General features: G+C 46.5%; 1 protein-coding gene across 1 annotated transcript; it reads right to left on the bottom strand.

Moving 5' to 3' along the window:
- Nucleotides 1-1,030: 1,030 nt before the first annotated feature.
- On the bottom strand, nucleotides 1,031-13,540 carry LYPLA2 (lysophospholipase 2). Its single transcript, XM_083173819.1, has 9 exons — nucleotides 13,300-13,540; nucleotides 13,005-13,036; nucleotides 9,719-9,784; nucleotides 9,564-9,611; nucleotides 9,410-9,480; nucleotides 9,209-9,282; nucleotides 7,895-7,996; nucleotides 4,762-4,935; nucleotides 1,031-1,680 (listed from the first exon to the last, which is right to left on the bottom strand). The coding sequence occupies exons 1-9, from the start codon at nucleotides 13,375-13,377 to the stop codon at nucleotides 1,630-1,632; spliced, it is 696 nt and encodes a 231-aa protein (XP_083029945.1). The 5' UTR covers nucleotides 13,378-13,540; the 3' UTR covers nucleotides 1,031-1,629.
- Nucleotides 13,541-16,372: the final 2,832 nt, after the last annotated feature.

The raw sequence follows: 16,372 nt of genomic DNA, 5'->3' as shown, positions 1-16,372 counted from the left end.
TATATGGGTTTGTTTTATAATAAAACAAAAAAAAACTCATTAACTAAAGTTGAGTAATCCAGTCTGTGAATAATTATAGTCCTATAAATTTGAGGGCTGAACATAAAATCCATGCAAGGATGCACATGTAAAACCATATTTAAAAAAAAAAAAAAAAAATAAATAGTGCTATAAACTTTAGGCATGGTTCTCCATGCTAGGTTGCACAAGTAACTCCACCACTTGTCTAGTCAGGCTTAATCCATCAAACACAAACCTCCAGCTTAATGCATATGGAAATTAGACCGCTCATTCTAAAAAGGGCCCATATACTAGTCCGACTTGTCCTAAGGACAAGTCGGACCAGTTTGCTCTTGAGAGCCCCCCAGCAGCTCCACTGGAGGCTCACTTATGACTTGGCCAAATTAGATGCGATTTATTGCATGTATATACCTGTGGTGCTGGGAAGTCAGTTAGCAAGGTCCGTGCGGTGGCTGCGAACTAAGTACAGCCATTTGCCGGGCAGGAAGTGCTGCCGCTGCACATGTGTGTGTGCCAGCGGTGCTTCGCCGCTGGCACACACCTATGAATCAGACCAACCCATCGTGGGTGCTAAAAAGCACCGGCGATGTGCCCAAACCAAAATATTCAAACATGCAGCAGGTTCAGTCTGTAGCACCCGACCCAATGTGCACAGGACCGCGCATCGGTTTGGATGAGGTGTCAAACACATCCGATTTGAGCCGATCCAAATCAGAAAAGTGTATGGGCACCTTAATTCACCAGGTCAGAGGTTCCCAAACGCAGTCCTCAGGCCACACCAACAGTTCGGGTTTAAGTCTATCAATTAGCACAGATGGTCAAATAAAGTTGATTGAGGTACTAGTTCACCTGTGGCCAAGCATGGATACACTTAAAACCTAGACCGTTGGGATGCCTTGAACAGTGCTCGGAAACCTCTGGCCCAGATGCAGGGTTACTCTTGTCAGGACTGCAGTAGTTTAACCAGGATTGTATCAATCCACAGAAACAGAAGAAGGAAAGACTAAAAGAGGGTAGAAGGCTTTTTATTGTGAATAGAAAAACAAAATTTGACTGTAATGCTGCTAAAGTAGGAACACTGCTCTTTTCCCCAGTGCATGCTGTACCTTATAAGTCCCCAGACTGAGCTCAGAGAACATGGCCAAAAAACAGAACATCTATCTGGAGCTGGGAAGATGGCTGTGAAAAATACCTAAATTGGGGCACAGTACCAGCTGTAGTGGGCCTGAGCTCTGCTCCTGAAAGGACGGAGTGTATAAGGCAAATTCACATATCTCAGTACTCAGCTGCTCCTCTGAGGTATATGGTGGCTTCCCCCTGTCACTAGATGAGAACCTGCGACAGTAGAAGAATATGAAATGTAACACTAGGAGGATCTGTGAAGCAGCAGCAATGAGAAGACCTTTTCTAGGCAGGAGTAATGGAATGGGTGCAGGAGCAGCAACCCCCACACTGTACCTTTAAACAACTTCAATCACATCTGGTAGGACAGAATACTTTTGTCATTAACCAGCACAGTTTGGGGGTGGGTAAGAGGATATGGGCTCAGGGAAGAAACACTGGAGATGGGGCCAAGTGGCATGTTTCTGCAGTGACACATTCTGCAAGTTATACTCGTGGGATCACCTTCTCCATGAAATCTTTCACAGACAACATTTCCTGCAAACAACAAAAAAATGAAATCAGAATAGGCAAGAAGTCCAAGAGCTCCCAAAAGCTGCACTGGTAAAATAAACCGGATTTAAGCAATTTGAATGATCTTGTTTTGCCTTTATTGCAGTTTGGGTACAAATGGACGATTGTTATTTATTTTCATTATAAGAACATGTGAACCTAGATTGGAAAGAATCTTATACTGTATACCCATATTAAGAAAAAAAGGGACAGAGAAGCAGGGGATCATTTCTGGAACTAGAAACAGAAGTATGCAAAAGTAGAAAAGAAAAATCTGTTTCTGTATTCTGCCCTAGAAAGTTATGAATGTATAACCTTAAAGTATTTCTAAATACTATTGCCACTTCAGGAACAGCTGCTTGCATTTTCTTAAAATGCTTGTTTATAAAATTAGATAATAATACACAAGGCAGCCATTAATGGAGAGGATACAGATGTGAATAGGTCTGGCTTGGGCCACAGGAAAAATGACCGGTGGGCCTGAAAGAAAGGTTTGCTCTTGCCTTGAAGCTGACTAATGCCCCTTTCCCACTGCAGGCTTTACACGGTAAAATGCCATTTTTTTTAGCCTTTTTAAACGGCTAGAGCTGCAGTGGGAAAGCTCCAGGTTGCTTTACACGGGTAACAAATACCGGTATTTGTTAACCGGGTAAAAAGCAGTGTTTTTACTGTGTAAGAGCCGTTTTTTCGGCAGTGGGAAAGGGGTAGCCCTTTACCCGTTAAAAAAAAAACCGGCATGGGGTCCCCCCCTACTGCTGTATCCAGCACCAGGCTGAAGGAGCCGGGGCTGGTATGAAAAAAAAAAAAAAAAAAAAAAAAAATCAGGAAACCCGACAAATAGGGGTTCCCTGATTTTTTACAACCAGCCCCAGGCTCCAGGTCCGGTTCCCAAAATACGGGGGACAAAATGACTAGGGGTCCCCCGTATTTTAAGAACCAGCCCCAGGCACAACCAGCCAGCAGGGTAATGCCACAGCCGGGGGACACTTATGATATAAGTTCCCGCGGCCAAAGCATTAACCCTACCGACCAGTCAGCCTGGCCAGGGGTCCCCCCCAATGAAGGGGCCCCCCCCCTCCAGGACTTACCTGACCAGGCTAAAGCCTGGTACTGTCCCCGATGCCCCTGGGCATCGGGCTGATGGAAGGGTGTAAAAAAATAGAATAAAAACTATTGTCTTTTGCTGTGGAACTATGAGTCCCAGCAAGCCTCCCCCGCAGGCTGGGACTTGGAGAACCACAAGTCCCAGCCTGCGGGGCATTAAAGGGCCCGCTGGCACTTGTAGTTCCACAGTAAAAGAAAGAGTTAAATAAACACACTGACACACGTGAAAAATAAAAGTTTAATACATACATACAAACACACTGATACTAACCTATCTTGAGCCCGTAGGTAGCCTTCAGTCGGTGTCGGCATCCGGTGTCGGTGTCCGGTTCCGACGCAATCCATAGGTGTAGCTGTGGAAGGAAGCTATACTTACAAGTGTCCTCCGGCGAAGATCACGTCCTCTTCTTTCCATGTAGCATCCCCGGGACTTGGCAAAATAACAAACCGGCTTAACGCGAAACCCACGGACTGTGAGCAGGAGCCGCACGTGTGTTTGTTTACATCGTGCGGCTCCGCCCCCGAATGCCGCTATTGGCCGCCTTGCGGCCTAGCGGCCAATCAGGAGCCGCTAGGCCGCAAGGCGGCATTCGGGGGCGGAGCCGCACGATGTAAACAAACACCGTGCGGCTCCTGCTCACAGTCCGTGGGTTTCGCGTTAAGCCGGTTTGTTATTTTGCCAAGTCCCGGGGATGCTACATGGAAAGAAGAGGACGTGATCTTCGCCGGAGGACACTTGTAAGTATAGTTTCCTTCCACAGCTACACCTATGGATTGCGTCAGAACCGGACACCGGAGGAGGATGCCGACACCGACTGAAGGCTACCTACGGGCTCAAGATAGGTAAGTATCAGTGTGTTTGTATGTATGTATTAAACTTTTATTTTTCACATGTGTCAGTGTGTTTAACTCTTTCTTTTACTGTGGAACTACAAGTGCCAGCGGGCCCTTTAATGCCCAGCAGGCTGGGACTTGTGGTTCTCCAAGTCCCAGCCTGCGGGGGAGGCTTGCTGGGACTCATAGTTCCACAGCAAAAGACAATAGTTTTTATTCTATTTTTTTACACCATTCCATCAGCCCGATGCCCACCGCCCAGGGGCATCGGGGACAGTACCAGGCTTCAGCCTGGTCAGGTAAGTCCTGGAGGGGGGGGGGACCCCTTCATTGGGGGGGTCCCCACTCCCCCAGGGCCCCTGGCCAGGCTGACTGGTCAGTAGGGATGAATGCTTTGGCCGCGGGAACTTATATCATAAGTGTCCCCCGGCTGTGGCATTACCCTGCTGGCTGGTTGTGCCTGGTTCTTAAAATACGGGGGACCCCTAATCATTTTGTCCCCCGTATTTTGGGAACCAGCCCCGCACCTGGAGCTGGTTTTAAAAAAATCAGCGAAGCCCTATTTGTCGGGTTTCCTGATTTTTTAATACCAGCCCGGCTCTTTCAGCCTGGTACTGGTTACGGCAGTGGGGGGGGGGGGGACCCCATGCCGTTTTTTTTTTTTTTTTAAAAACCCCCCCCCTCCATCTTTACTATCATTTTAAACGGGTCTTTAAACGGGTAAGTGGGAATGGGACAAAAACGGCTTTTAAACGGTAATTTACCGTTTAAAAGCTGCAGTGGGAAAGGGGCTTTATGGCTCTTACACGTTTAAAGACCCGTTTAAAAAAACCGGGTCTTTACCCGTGTAGGCAGTGGGAAAGCAGCATAAGTGTACACAAGCAGGTTACTACAGGAACATAAACAAACTTGTCTCCCATTTCCATAAATAATAATACAGGTCAGAAAGTAGTCTACCTACTGCACATAAGAGGAGCTCAAACCTAAATAAAAAAGGAAGACAATAGGCATCAATATTGTGCAGATTAAATGAAAATAGAATACTGGGCACCTGACAGACTGCAAATGAGGGAGCATAGCTGAGACACTCAGTGTGTAAGGGGGACACCCTGTGAGTATCATTCTCACCTCTTGACTAGTGCTGTGCATGACTCCAGGATATGTTTTGAAATGAATCTTTGATGGGTTCACCACAGATTTTAGTTTTTCAGAGGTGAGTGTTCCAAAGCGAACTGGAATCATAGGATCTGCTTCCCCATGACATTGCAGGATGGAAATGTCCTTATTTACACTACACGCAGCCTGCAATATTATGCAAAAAAAAAACAACATAAGCTATTAATTTATCATCTTATATTGCAGTTAGATATCCAAGACAGTCGCCATCTTCCTCTCACTGAGGGGTAGATTTATTAAGTGGAGATCAGGGGAATATGCACCCCGTGCGTTATGGCAGGGGATAGCGCTTCCCCTGATGTATGACAGCCACTGTGTGGGTATTTAACGGGCAGGAGGGTTATCATCACTGCGTTAATTTATATGTTGTGCTGTGCTCTTACCAAATGTATGAACAGTCACCGTTCCACACCCTGCAGCTATTGACTTCGACAGAGGTAGGTGGTGATGCCCTATCCCCACAGCAGGACAGCGTTGTCCCTGCTGTTGGCTCTGGACATCTCACATGATTAGAGAGATCCCACGAATGCCCAGGCCAGCCAGCCGGAAGGAGACAGCGTGTCAGTATTAACTGATACACTGTCAGCAGGAGGTGGCATCGCTGGAGGGCTGAGTTTGCGCCGCTTCGGCAGGAAAGATGTTAATACATCTTGTTAGTCTCCCCTCCTGCTACGCCTCGTTAATGAGGAAGCAGGAAGTGTTATAGCAGCGTGATAAGCACCGCTATAATAAATCTACCCCTGAGTCTACTTCACTCAAAAAGAACATTTTAGCATAAACAGACACTCCAGTACTGAACATTTAAAGCTGGGTACACATTATATGATATGCTACTTGACCGATATAATGGCAAAAGATCGAGTGCATACATACTGAACATCATTGCTAACTATATTGTTAAGTCCCCGCTCAGAACCTGCAGTAATTGTCGATAGTCAACATTTGACTGCATATTAATATGACAAAGGACATAGTTAACAACCCGCGGGAGTGCTTATAGGTAGCAATATAGTGCATATTTCACTAGACTATAGCTGTGTACACATGCTTTGATTTTTCCCTGTTTGTTTTCGATTCGATTTTGTTTATAGAAGCAAATTTGAATCGAAACCAAATCAAATGTTTTTTAGGACACTTTCGACTGGCATTTGATTTGATACGCAGTCCTGTTTTCTCTATATCGAAAAGAAAAATAGGGTACTCTTTACCTAGAAGGGCGCCCGTCGTGGTGATCGCGGGTACATTTATGTCTGGCCGCGACGCGACCGACGCGATGCCCGCGATTTCCCATTGAAACCCATGTTAAACATGGAAATCGCGTCGGTCGCGTCGCGGCCGTCCATAAATGTACCCGCGACGCGATGCACCCGATTTCCCATAGGAATCAATGTTAAATGTCCCGACCGACGCGATTTTACTGTTAAATGGCTCAATGGACCCGATTTGGCCATAGGAATCAATGTCAAATGGGCCACAGAGCCCAAATAGGCACAATTAACCCAAAAATGTCCCCCTAAATTTTTAACGCCACCCCACGATCCACGGCAACCCGAAGCGTGGCGAGCGCAGCGAGCCCGCGAGGGGCGGCGGTACGCGTCCTCCGACCTTTTCATGCCCTACTATCCACTAGGGCGTGGAGTGAGAATAGAATAGTGTGGCGAGCGCAGCGAGCCACCGAGCCCGAAGCGTGGCGAGCCCCGCGAGGGGACGCGGATACCTTCACAGTTATACGCGTACCCTCGCGGCCTTCACAGGTGTCCGTGGCGACGCGGACACCTGTGAAGCCCGCGAGGGGACGCGTTTACCTGTGAAGGTATCCGCGTCCGCTCGCCACGCTTCGGGTTGGCGTGGATCGTGGGGTGGCGTTAAAAATTTAGGGGGACATTTAAGGGTTAATTGTGGCTATTTGGGCTCTGTAGCCCATTTAACATTGAATCCTATGGCCAAATCGCGGGCATGGAGGCATTTTACATGAAAATCGCGCTCAATCAGCCTTTTTAACATTGTTCCCTATGGGAAAATCGCGGTCATCGCGGGTAGCAGATTTTTATGTACCCGCGATGACCGCGATTTTTACCCCCGACGCCCGCGATTTCAATCGCTGGCGCCCTTCTAGGTAAAGAGTACCAAAAATAGACTATGCAGCCAAGGAAATATTGAATACAATCCAGTAAATCGAATGTGTGTGTGCGCACTGTGAAATTGATATCGAATCGACTGTAAATGTACAGATCTAATAGAAAATCAAATCGAAGTGTGTACACAGCTTTAGTTCGATATCATTAACGATATATCATACAGGGTGTACACACCTTTCTTTATTTAAAGTATTGCTTATCCTGAGGGCTTAAGCCATAGAACACCACATGATTGAACTAACCACCTTTCAAATTACACTCAAAAAGCTTTCTGAAGGAATGGGTCTGTCAATCAACAACATGACAGTGCTAGCCACAGCTTGGTTGGAATGTAGAGCCTGTCTGCACAAAGGTGCAGATGGCGTTTAATGTGGGAGGAGGGAAAGACACAGAAATTAATAAAATTGTACATTCAGAAGGGAAAAGGCAGTACCATTTCTAAAATTCACATGTATAAATGGAAACTTGAAAGTGTTTTAAATCATAAGTTTCAAAAGCTTCCTCTGGAACATATCTAAGGATGGCTACATACTATTTCAAATGTACTAAAACACCTAAGAAGCAGGGCATTAGCTAGTCACTGCTTACTAGACTGATCTATGAAGCATGTTCCAGACATGGGACCCCACTAGTCTACCAAATCTGCAGACAGTGGGAGGCTTGCTGTGGTACAGTTACTCCCAGATTTTAAAAGGATGTTCACGTTCTTTGCAGACAGATGGATTCTGGGAAGTATGTACATTGAAAAAAAAAAAAAATCAAATGTCATGCCGATGTAATATTATACCTTGACCTCATCCCTTTCCAAACATCTAAAATTAAGCAATGGGGTGTTACATATATCCAGTCAATAAATAAAATCCGTATTACTTCATTTTTCTACTACTGGGATACCCTATATTTCCTAGACATTGCTTTAGCAGAGACAGAACTCACTCTAACCTCACCTGAGGGAATGTCTTGTGCAGTGGCAACCAGCAGCTGAGCCCAACTACTCCAGCAAGTTTGTGTTGACAGGTCAAAGCCGTATACAAAGATAGAGCACCTCCCTGTAAAAGGAAAAATGAAGGGTGAAAACCGGTTTTAAACTTTGTTTAGAAAATAAAAACTTATGTCGATGTCATGTTTTGTGCTAGTTAGTGGTTTATTGAGAACATTGCTAAGACATTGTAGGGAAATAAAGGTACTTGTTTCCTATCTGGGCGCCCAGGTTTTCTACGTACGGCACCGTACTGAAATCGGATCGCATCGCATCGTACACATACACGATATTGAACGATGCGATGCGATTCGATTTCCCATAGGAAACAATGTGAAATGGCTCAATTTAGCCAAATTATAATAGGAACAATAGTAAATGGGCCAAAAACACCCCTGAACATTGAAATGTCCCCCCAAAAGTAGTTGACGCCACCCCGCCATCAACGTGAACCCGAAGCGTGGCGAGCGCAGCGAGCCCGCGAGGGGCGGCGGTACGCGTCCTCCGACCTTTTCATGCCCTACTATCCACTAGGGCGTGGAGTGAGAATAGAATAGTGTGGCGAGCGCAGCGAGCCACCGAGCCCGAAGCGTGGCGAGCCCCGCGAGGGGACGCGGATACCTTCACAGTTATACGCGTCCCCTCGCGGTCTTCCCAGGTGTCCATGGCGACGCGGACACCTGGGAAGCCCGCGAAGGGACGCGTTTACCTGTGAAGGTATCCGCGTGCGCTCGCCACGCTTCGGGCTCGGTGGCTCGCTGCGCTCGCCACACTATTCTATTCTCACTCCACGCCCTAGTGGATAGTAGGGCATGAAAAGGTCGGAGGACGCGTACCGCCGCCCCTCGCGGGCTCGCTGCGCTCGCCACGCTTCGGGTTCACGTTGATGGCGGGGTGGCGTCAACTACTTTTGGGGGGACATTTCAATGTTCAGGGGTGTTTTTGGCCCATTTACTATTGTTCCTATTATAATTTGGCTAAATTGAGCCATTTCACATTGTTTCCTATGGGAAATCGAATCGGATCGCATCGCATCGCATCGTTCAATATCGTGTATGTGTACGATGCGATGCGATCAGATTTCACTACGGAGAATAGCATGGTGCGCAATTAACTTAGTGGGCGCCCAGATAGGAAACAAGTACCGAAATAAATATGTAGTGGTCTTTTAATTCAAATTCTATAGAACAGGTAGGAATAATAATAATAACAAACGCTGGTACCAAACACTGCTTTAACCAATACCAGAGCACACAACTGCCACAAAGGCAACACTACGCACCTGAGAGAATCCACCAAGGACAATCCTATTGGCTGGAATTCCATTCTTTACCTCATGCTCAATGATGCTCTTAACTAAAAGAAGAAAGAAAAAAAAAATAAGAGTTGTGACTTACATTTTGTATTATATTTTTATTTAAACATTGTTATGCAAGTTCATTTAAGTAAGGAACTCTGCAACATTCACTAGATGTATTCTTACTGCTATCTGCAGCCTTCTTAATTCCTGCTTCATCTTCAGGAGCATCCGGACTCAGACCCATTAAGTCAAACCTGCAGTAAAACGAGCAGAGTTGTCATGGGAAACACCAGCGATTATCCTATTAGAGATGCAATGGGCATGGACACATGCTTACCAAGCGGGCATTACCATCTTCATATTCAATGTTACAGGAATACGAGGCCTGCAGGGGTAAAGATTGCATCATACTTTGGGAGTCAGAAGTGAAGCTCAAGTCAAAAAGCCTCTTACCAACAGCAGATCAAAAATATATTTCAGGAGCATACTCACGCATGTGGACATATGTACTTCACATAGGGCAATTTAATTGCAGATAGTGCTTCAGCCCAGCCATGTCTATAGAAAAGAAAATGAAAACCAGTAATGTATGTTATGGATAGCTTGATACATACATACAAGTGATGACAATGCTTTCTGTAAATAGTATCTGTGTCAAGAGAGTTCTGGTATCATTAGGAAATTGTACGTATTATAAAGAAGAAAAAGGAACACCCTCTGTAGAACGTATTATAAAGAAGAAAAAGGAACACCCTCTGTAGATTACAGATCTACCATTCACCTCATACTGTGTCCTTTGTATAGTGACGGAAACTCCGTGTCACATTTATATTCATGTAAGTCACTAGTAAGCCCGCTCGAAGCAGAAGCTTGGAAAGCTAGTCTGCTACCTTCTGTGTTTGTGCATTTGTGAGAAACATGTAGTTTCACGCTCTGCCAGCAGATGACAGTGTTTCGGAGACTCACGGACACCAGACATATATAGATGATGGGGACTGGAGTTGAGAACCTAAGTACCACTAACATGTCACTTTGATGATTTTCCCTTTCATGCCTTATCCTGAGATTTTGGTAAATGTGAAATGAAAAAGACCTGGGTTGTAAGACTGAAAGGGGTATTAGTCTATTCTGCTAGGTCGGTAACTATCCCACAGACAGAAATACAGATGGAGCCGCTCTCTTAGTTACCGGCGCGCCAATCGCCATGGCACTCATGCGTCTCCGACGTTCGAGCGCCCCATTCCCGCACAGTCGCCAGATATGAGTGTCTGGAATGCCAGCGGCAATGAAGAGACCAGCTCTATCTCTACTCAAAACATGACCTGTTGGTAAGGGACATACATACAGACATACAAATCCTTCATTTATAATCTTTCGTAAACTAATACAAAAGCTCCTCCATCAGTGGAGAAGAACTGTATACAGCAGGTAATGGGATAGAAAGTTACCACACAGGAATATGAATTTAACCTATAAACAATTATTTTCACATTTATCTTAATGACTAAAAGCTAGCTACAGGATCTGATTGGTTGGCCGTCCTGGAGCTGTGGTTGGCATAAGCAATTCTGGCCACCCTACTTTTGAAGAGTCTGACAATCACGAGATTGACAGGATAACGGGATTTAGGCCTAAAATTGTTGGGATTTCAAACTCAGAATTTCGGGGTAGACTGTGCATATGCAGTGCAGTGCCGGGTAGCGTCTGAGCACTCGCTCAGACACTGCTCGGCTGTTCCTGGTCCAGGCATGCTGCTCTGTGCAGTGTGATGTGGTCAGAGGTCACAGTGCACAGCCCGCCGACTGCAGCATCTCTATTTTAAAGTACTGAAAGATGAGGATGAGTTGAGGCCAAGGGGAGACAGAAGATGGGAAGAAGGGAAGGGGGGGGGGGGGGGGAGCAGGAGAGAGGTGAAGGGGGCATAAGTAATGAGTGATAACAATATCACTCATTATTAACTATCTTACAAATTGAAAATGTCTAGGTCGACGGTCAATAGGCCAACACAAGCAAGTGGTTTTTGGTGATTTTATTATTATTATTATTATTATTATTATTATTATTATTATTATTATTATTATTAGTTTTTCCTACTTTACCATCCAGGTGATCTCTGATTGGGAACTAGAAAGTGGCACTTGGCCTGAATCATGGGGCCTTATTTTGGTTCATTCTTTCTGACAAAATCCTTCTTAGATGGGCAAAACCATGTGCACTGCAGGTGGGGCAGGTGTTACTTGTGCAGAGAGAATTAGATTTGGGTGGGGTTTTACTTCAAAGTGAGATCTATATTGCAGTGTAAAAATAAAGCAGTCAGTATTTTCCCTGCACAGAAACAAAATTACTCACCCAAATCTATTTCTCTCTGCACATGTTACATCTGCCCCCCCTGCAGTGCACATGGTTTTGTCCATCTAAGAAGGATTTTGTCAGAAAGAATGAACCAAAATAAGGCCCATGGTGAGCAAATGCGGTACATTAATTGCTCAGTTATGTCCATCTTTTGGGGTCAACCTAATATACCACACCCAATGGTTTGTTGGAATCGCGGGCGTCGGGGGTAAAAAATCGCGGCCATCGCGGGTACATAAAAAACAGGTGCGACGAGATGCCCGCGATTTTCCCATAGGGATCAATGTTAAAAGGGTGATTGGACGCGATTTTACTGTTAAATGCCTCAATACCCGCGATTTGGCCATAGGAAACAATGTTAAATGGGCCACAGAGCCCTAATAGTGCCCTTGAACTGTGAAATGGCCCCCACAATTGTTAACGCCACCCCACGATCAACGTCAACCCGAAGCGTGGCGAGCGCAGCGGTACGCGTCCTCCGACCTTTTCATACCCCCACTATCCACGTCGGCGTGGAGTTGAGAATAGAATAGTGTGGCGAGCGCAGCGAGCCACCGAGCCCGAAGCGTGGCGAGCCCCACGAGGGGACGCGGATACCTTCACAGGTAAACGCGTCCCTTCGCGGGCTTCACAGGTGTCCGCGTCGCCATGGACACCTGGGAAGCCCGCAAGGGGACGCGTATAACTGTGAAGGTATCCGCGTCCGCTCGCCACGCTTCGGGCTCGGTGGCTCGCTGCGCTCGCCACACTATTCTATTCTCAACTCCACGCCGACGTGGATAGTGGGGGTATGAAAAGGTCGGAGGACGCGTACCGCCGACCCTCGCGGGCTCGCTGCGCTCGCCACGCTTCGGGTTGACGTTGATCGTGGGGTGGCGTTAACAATTGTGGGGGCCATTTCAGACTTCACGGTGACTATTTGGGCTCTGTGGCCCATTTAACATTGTTTCCTATGTAAAAATCGCGGGCATTGAACACTAAAATCGCGTCCAATCTGATTTTTAACATTGGTCCCTATGGGAAATCGCGGCCATCGCATCGCACCCGATTTTTAGTGCATTCGATGGTCGCGATGGGCGCCGTTCTAGGTAAAGAGTACCGACATTAATAAGGTGAACATAGCAATTTTCAAAGTTGAACATGTTATAGACAGAGATTTCGACAAAGAAGCCCTGTTGTGCAAAATTAAATTATATGCACCAATTTCAAATAAACCATTTTATATTGCTTGCCTTATGTCTCCAATATTACACACACACACACACACACACACACTGAAAGGACAAAAATATATTGTTTGCCTCTTAGCATGAATATATATATATATATATATATATATATATATATATTCTAAGTTGTCCTACATGCATTCAGACAGCATGTTTGCAATATAATCTTATACATAGAAAACCAAACTCCAACTTACCCCGAATCCCCCAGCCCATGCAAGAAGATCACCTGTTGGCAGCAGAGACACAGAGATGACATCAGTAGGGGGGACACATACAGGCAGCGCTATACTAGAGGCAGGTGATGGTAACCAGAGGGGAGCCCCCACCCAGCGCGCACCACTAGTGACTAGACAGCCGCAGTCTGGCCACACTACTGCAGCAGCAGCAGCCCCATTCTGCACACTACAAAGGGGCTCGATGGTCGTGGCCGGACCCGCCTTTGCTGTACATGCTAATCTACCCCAATGTCTGCAAGGAGATGAATCTTACCGCCGCCGTCTCTCGCTCCCCTCCGGGGACGGTCACAGCGTCGGTGAGTAGCGGCACAGACATGTTGTTTCCGCACATGCACCGGAGCTATGTCACACACCGCCCCGGTGACCTCTGACCCCCGAGAAGAAACAATGAGTCGCAGCCGCTAAGCGGATCTAACCCCGGCGTGGGTCACGTGAAAGCGCCTCTCCCTTAAAGCCGCCGCCTCACGCAGCGTGTCACCCGGTGCCGCTAAGCGGCCATCTTGCGTGTGGCGGAATAGCTGCTGCCTGCGGAAAGCTGTTATTACAAATTTGCCCAACTTCTTTTCGTTATTATTATAATTATTCTGCCTGAGCCTGAGGAACGGTTTTATCCTGACCATGCGTTGAACATTTACAGATTTCCTTTTTACTCCATTCATTATCAAATCTCTCTCTTTGTGATACAGCAGCCTGCCATGCAGGGCTCATAGACCCTGACGAGGAATCTGTCTCGCCAGGTTTTGTGGGCTGGAAACTGCAGGGAATCAGTTTATATCATCATTTTTTGTCCGAAAATACTTTAAAATTTAGTTCACATTTTGTTGCTAGTTTCCTTGTGTCACTAACTGCATGTGAGAATGATTTTGTTGTACCACATGGATCAAATGTGTTTTATATCCATACCCGTTCTCATGCTTTACTGTCATTTCTAACACTTACAAAGCATGTGTTTAAATATAAGGGGCAAAGCAAGATGGTTGCTAATGTAGTGTATACTGTCTATGGCAGTGATTCCCAAACTGTGAGCCTACGTGCTGTGTACCGGGCGGTCTCGGGGTTAGGGTCTCTACCCGTGTGAAATTACGCCTGACAGTCCGGAGTGGTATCATTCCTGGACTATATAATGTCCGGGAATAGGCTGCTACTAGCTTGGGGGCTGGGACCACATCAAATTATTTCTGGTCAAAGTGATAGGCAAAACTAATGTTAGTGACTGCCAGTAATAAAACGTGGACAAACCAAAGAAAAACTGTACACCACCACATAACTGACCCTATATACACTAGGCAATCCCAGATTACGGCTGACGGGATGACCAAGGTGCACACACACCGAACAATATATATATTTATTTACAGTTTCGGTACTTGTGAGTTATCTGGGCGCCCGATTTTTTGATTGTATGCCTTAAGTTAAGGCATACAATCAGATGCGATGCGATGCGATGCGATATCGCATCGCATCGCATACAACCAAATCGCATGCGATGCGATGCGATGACCCGATTTTACCATAGGAAACAATGTTAAATGGGCCTTAGAGCCCAAATAGTTACCCTGAACTCTGAAATGGCCCCCCCAATTGTTTACGCCACCCCACGATCAACGTCAACCCGAAGCGTGGCGAGCGCAGCGAGCCCGTGAGGGGCGGCGGTACGCGTCCTCCGACCTTTTCATGCCCTACTATCCACTAGGGCGTGGAGTGAGAATAGAATAGTGTGGCGAGCGCAGCGAGCCACCGAGCCCGAAGCGTGGCGAGCGCACGCGGATACCTTCACAGCTATACGCGTCCCCTCGCAGGCTTCACAGGTGTCCATGGCGACGCGGACACCTGTGAAGCCCGCGAAGGGACGCGTATAGCTGTGAAGGTATCCGCGTCCCCTCGCGGGGCTCGCCACGCTTCGGGCTCGGTGGCTCGCTGCGCTCGCCACACTATTCTATTCTCACTCCACGCCCTAGTGGATAGTAGGGCATGAAAAGGTCGGAGGACGCGTACCGCCGCCGCTCGCCACGCTTCGGGTTCACGTTGATCGTGGGGTGACGTAAACAATTGGGGGGGCCATTTCAGAGTTCAGGGTAACTATTTGGGCTCTAAGGCCCATTTAACATTGAATCCTATGGAAAAATCGGGTCCATCGCATCGCATCCGATTTGGTCGCATGCGATGCGATGTGCCCGATCCGACCCGATTTCTAAATCGGGCGCCCAGATAACTCACAAGTACCACAGTTTCTTATATAGCGAAGCAGATTCTGTTGCGCTTTACAATTGTAGACAGTGATAGAACAAGTTGGGTAAAAGACAGACATGGAGGTCGGAGAGCCCTGCTGCAAGCTTACAATCCATAGGGACATAGGAGGGAAACGCAAGGACAGGCACCAGTAATAGCATAGCAGTCCCACCAAGTTTCAAGTCCAGAAGGGTTGCTATATAATACGTAAGTGCCCCAGTGGGTAATGCGTGTGGTACTTAAATATGATAGGCTTGCCTGAAGAGGTGAGGAATGCTTGAAAGTTTGGAGGCTAGTAGTGTGGGTGGAAGGGCATTACATAGGGTGGGAGCAGCGAATAAAATTAAAGTCCTGTAATGGTAAGTGGTAGCTAGTAATCAGTGCAAAAGACAGACTCAGATCTTGTGCAGAGCGGAGTGGTCGAGATGGGAGATATTTTGTGATAAGTAAAGAAATATATGCTGGTGCAGTATGGTTAATAGCTTTATATGTGAGAAGTATTTTATATGGAATACGGTAAAATATGGGCAACCAATGGGGGGACTGTCAGGGCGGATCAGCAGATGATGAGTGTCTTGCTAGGATGCTCAGCCTAGCAGCAGGATTTAAAATGGATGGTAGTGGTGAGAGTCTGTCCTTGAGAAGACCAGTAAGGAGACTATTGCAATAATCAATGCGGGATATAAGTGTATGGATTATAGATTTTTCAGCGTCTTGTGTAAGATAGAGTCCTATTTTAGATATGTTTTTTAGATGCATGTAACATGATTTAGACACAGGTTGAATGTGAGGAATAAAGGACATTTCAGAGTCAAGGATGACCCCTAGGCAGTGACCTTGTGGGGTAGGGTAGCACACAACAGCGCTGATCACCTGCATTCTGCATTCTGTCGGCCACCAGGTCATCTCATTAGTCACGCAACACAGCAGGTGGTATAACTGTGATGCGGCACATGGGAGAATGCATTAGTGCGGGCACAATACTATATGGCCCTTATTCAGATTTGATCGCAGTACAAATTTGTTCTCAATATAGACAAAACCATGTGCACTGCAGGTGGGGCAGATGTAACATGTGCAGAAAGAGTTCAATTTGG

This window comes from Crinia signifera, chromosome 2 (genome assembly GCF_055691185.1).
Source record: "Crinia signifera chromosome 2, ASM5569118v1, whole genome shotgun sequence".
NCBI lineage: Eukaryota > Metazoa > Chordata > Amphibia > Anura > Myobatrachidae > Crinia > Crinia signifera.
Note: the sequence above shows the minus strand (reverse complement) of the source record. Positions and strands in the feature narration are given on the sequence as shown.

Excerpts from the sequence above, each read along its gene's own strand:
- LYPLA2 (XM_083173819.1), bottom strand. The coding sequence starts at position 13,377 with ATGTGCGGAAACAACATGTCTGTGCCGCTACTCACCGACGCTGTGACC. Across the intron at positions 13,037-13,299 it reads GGGAGCGAGAGACGGCGGCG|GTGATCTTCTTGCATGGGCT; the intron begins GTAAGATTCATC and ends TGCTGCCAACAG. Across the intron at positions 9,283-9,409 it reads TAAGAAGGCTGCAGATAGCA|TTAAGAGCATCATTGAGCAT; the intron begins GTAAGAATACAT and ends TTCTTCTTTTAG.